The sequence below is a fragment of the Oncorhynchus clarkii genome, unplaced genomic scaffold (genome assembly GCF_045791955.1).
Source record: "Oncorhynchus clarkii lewisi isolate Uvic-CL-2024 unplaced genomic scaffold, UVic_Ocla_1.0 unplaced_contig_634_pilon_pilon, whole genome shotgun sequence".
Classification (NCBI taxonomy): Eukaryota; Metazoa; Chordata; class Actinopteri; order Salmoniformes; family Salmonidae; genus Oncorhynchus; species Oncorhynchus clarkii.
The window spans coordinates 1-2,792 of record NW_027258871.1 but is presented as its reverse complement, the minus strand read 5'-3'; the positions used below and the strand labels follow the sequence as shown (position 1 = coordinate 2,792).

The 2,792-nt window shown below is 39.5% G+C and overlaps 1 protein-coding gene across 1 annotated transcript; it reads left to right on the top strand.

The window, feature by feature from the left end:
- Window positions 1–1,963, top strand: LOC139399002 (NADPH oxidase organizer 1-like; the record flags this gene model as incomplete). The annotated part of the gene is made up of 7 exons (XM_071144640.1): window positions 1–112; window positions 351–431; window positions 550–622; window positions 735–918; window positions 1,094–1,281; window positions 1,469–1,579; window positions 1,846–1,963. Coding segments are annotated over exons 1-7 (830 nt in total), but the record flags the coding sequence as incomplete, so codon positions are not given.
- Window positions 1,964–2,792: the final 829 nt, after the last annotated feature.

Here is a 2,792-nt window from a genome sequence, read left to right as displayed (position 1 = left end):
CACATCTCCATAGGACTTTACGCATCTAGGCTTTTTAATGACTAACATGGAGGAGCAACGGTATCCGGTTAATATCCGACTGATTGGAGTAATGCACAAGGAGAAAAGCAAAGTATGGATACTTGATGCATGTAATACTACTGCTGCTGTTATGGGATATTTCTCCAGATTTCTGCATGAGATGTTCAACTATTTTTGATGCCTGTTAATTAATCATTTCCCGAAAATTGTTGATTCTTTTTTGCTGTATTTTGTGAGTGCAATTAACTAAAACCTTTATATTTGAATTTGACAGCAATGATTTATACCAAAGATTTAATTGATATTTATAACTTATTTCAAATGTCCAGATGTACATGACATCGGTGCTTTGGTCAGATCAGAATGACATCATTGTTTACAGAACCTTCAAGGACTTCAAGACACTTAATGTAAGTTACATCATCAACTACAATTCAAATTGTCTGATCTAATGTAGGCTACATAAATGCAAAATATAATATGGAGCCATGCTTTTCTTACTTAGGCCAAACTTTTTATCCAAAACAGGAACAAATGAAGAAGAAATTCCCACCTGCGAACCCACTTAAAAAATCGGACAGAATTATTCCTAGATTTCGAGGTAGGCCTATGTTTTACTTTTAATATCACGTTGCCGGTTGATGTCTATCATTTGTATCCTTTATATAACTACTAAGTCATTAATTAGTAATCGTCGTATATTCCTTCGTCAGACTGGAGGATGAAGATTAACACAAAGAATAATGGTCCAAGCAAGTCGGTGGTCCAGCTCAAGTTTTTGGAGAAATACTGCAGTGAGCTCCTCAGCTGTGACCCGCGCGTCTCACAATGTCCTGAACTCATCCGGTACTTCCACCCCAAGGACCAAGATCTACAGCCAGAGTTTGCCAAGAATAGGTAGATTATAGTGAGAATTATGCACATTGCTTAGGGAATACCACTGTGTCCTGAGCATTACGCACAGTATTACGCACAAGTGGATCGACTTCAAATCCAGTGTCCCGTTATGTTTTGGTGATTTAATTCAGTACAATAAATAGTCATACATTTACAATGTGACTTCCTTCCTCAGTATCATGATCATGCCTTCAGAGGATTCCGCTGGACATGACAAGAGTGTCAACATTGGAAACGTTACGCAGCCGTTCGTAACAGAGGCATACCGGTGCATGGCACCTTATGAGACCAAAGACACCAAGAACCGGCCGTTCAAAGTGGCCGTGGACGAAAACTTGGACGTGCTCATCAAAGACAAAGCAGGTGAGAGAACGTCTGCTGTGATTTGCCTTCCATAAAGTATAATGAACATGTATTTTCCTTTGTAATGAACATGTAAAATCGCATCACTTTTAATCACGAATGTATTGATTCTGTGACATGTAATGGGTTTGAGAGAGCTGATCATAAATGTCCATCACCAGTCTAACCCCTCTCCCTCTGCTCCCAGGCTGGTGGCTGGTGGAGAATGAGGACAAGCGTATGGCCTGGTTCCCTGCTCCATACCTGGAGAAGGTAGAGGGGAATGAGGATGACGATAGTGACGAGTCCTATGGAGAAAGTAAGAGACCATCATCTCTTATCCCTGACACATATGTATTTATGTTTTCTATAGCCTGGGAGGAGATTATCAGGGGATCATCTGCAAAAATTTTCACATCAACAAATATATAAAACATTCACACATAGCTGATGCACCAGCGTCGAGACATATACACTGCAAATACTGTACTGTGCATGTACTGCAAGGTGTGGACCCCCACTGACAGTATATTGCCATATATTGATGTTGCACCCATCCTAACATTCTGAATCGCCCACAAATAGGTGTGCTGTACAGTGCTGTCAGAAGCTACAAAGCCACAAATAGAGACGAGGTGTCTATGGACATTGGCTCAGTGGTGGAAGTCCTGCAGAAGTCTGACAATGGCTGGTGGCTGATCAGGTATGTTACTGAACAACACCTGTCTGACTAAACAGGAAGAATACAGTAGCTATAGCTGTAAAAGAGAAGCATGACTTCCAGACTGTCGGAACCATGGAATCAAAATTATTAGAACTCATACTAATTCTATGGTCAGATGACAGCAAATGCATTGAGAGAATGGAAATTGAAATGGAATTGAAAGTCATGGTGCAGACAGACATGCAGAGTATCATCGCCCGTCCATCAGATATCATGCGGAAACAACAACGCTGTAATTATCTCACTACATTACAAGTTATCATTAGTTGATTCTGAAGAACCCAATACCAGAGATAGCTGAGCCATTGTCTGCTCAATGCTCTTTTGAGACAACCTCTCAGCGTGTTCTGCCCCTATCATTAGAAAACAGTTGGTAGCTTCCCCTTGGAAGTTAGCTGTTATCTTTTCACTGAATCAAATCCAAAGATTCTCTTGACAATGGCCGTGTCCAAATACCCCAAAATATTATTTGATAATTGGCTTTAACGTTCCGAACCCTCATTGATTTAAATAGTATCAGAGATTTTTTTTAAATCTTGTATTCTTTTGAACTTCACAACATGAATTGGGGTATTTAGAGTACTATATAGGTAGAGAACATCGAACAGAACAAGGACATGTCAATAACCTCATTTTGACAAAAATGCAGATATAACCTCCCAGACGTCAGTTCAACATCTAGTTTTGATTTACATTTGGTTGATTTGTCATCTAATGTGAATTCACCAAAAAAATGGTTAAACGTTGGGTGAAAAAAAATACAAAATTCCCTTATGTTTACTTTTTTCAAATCCAATCAGTTTCCCAT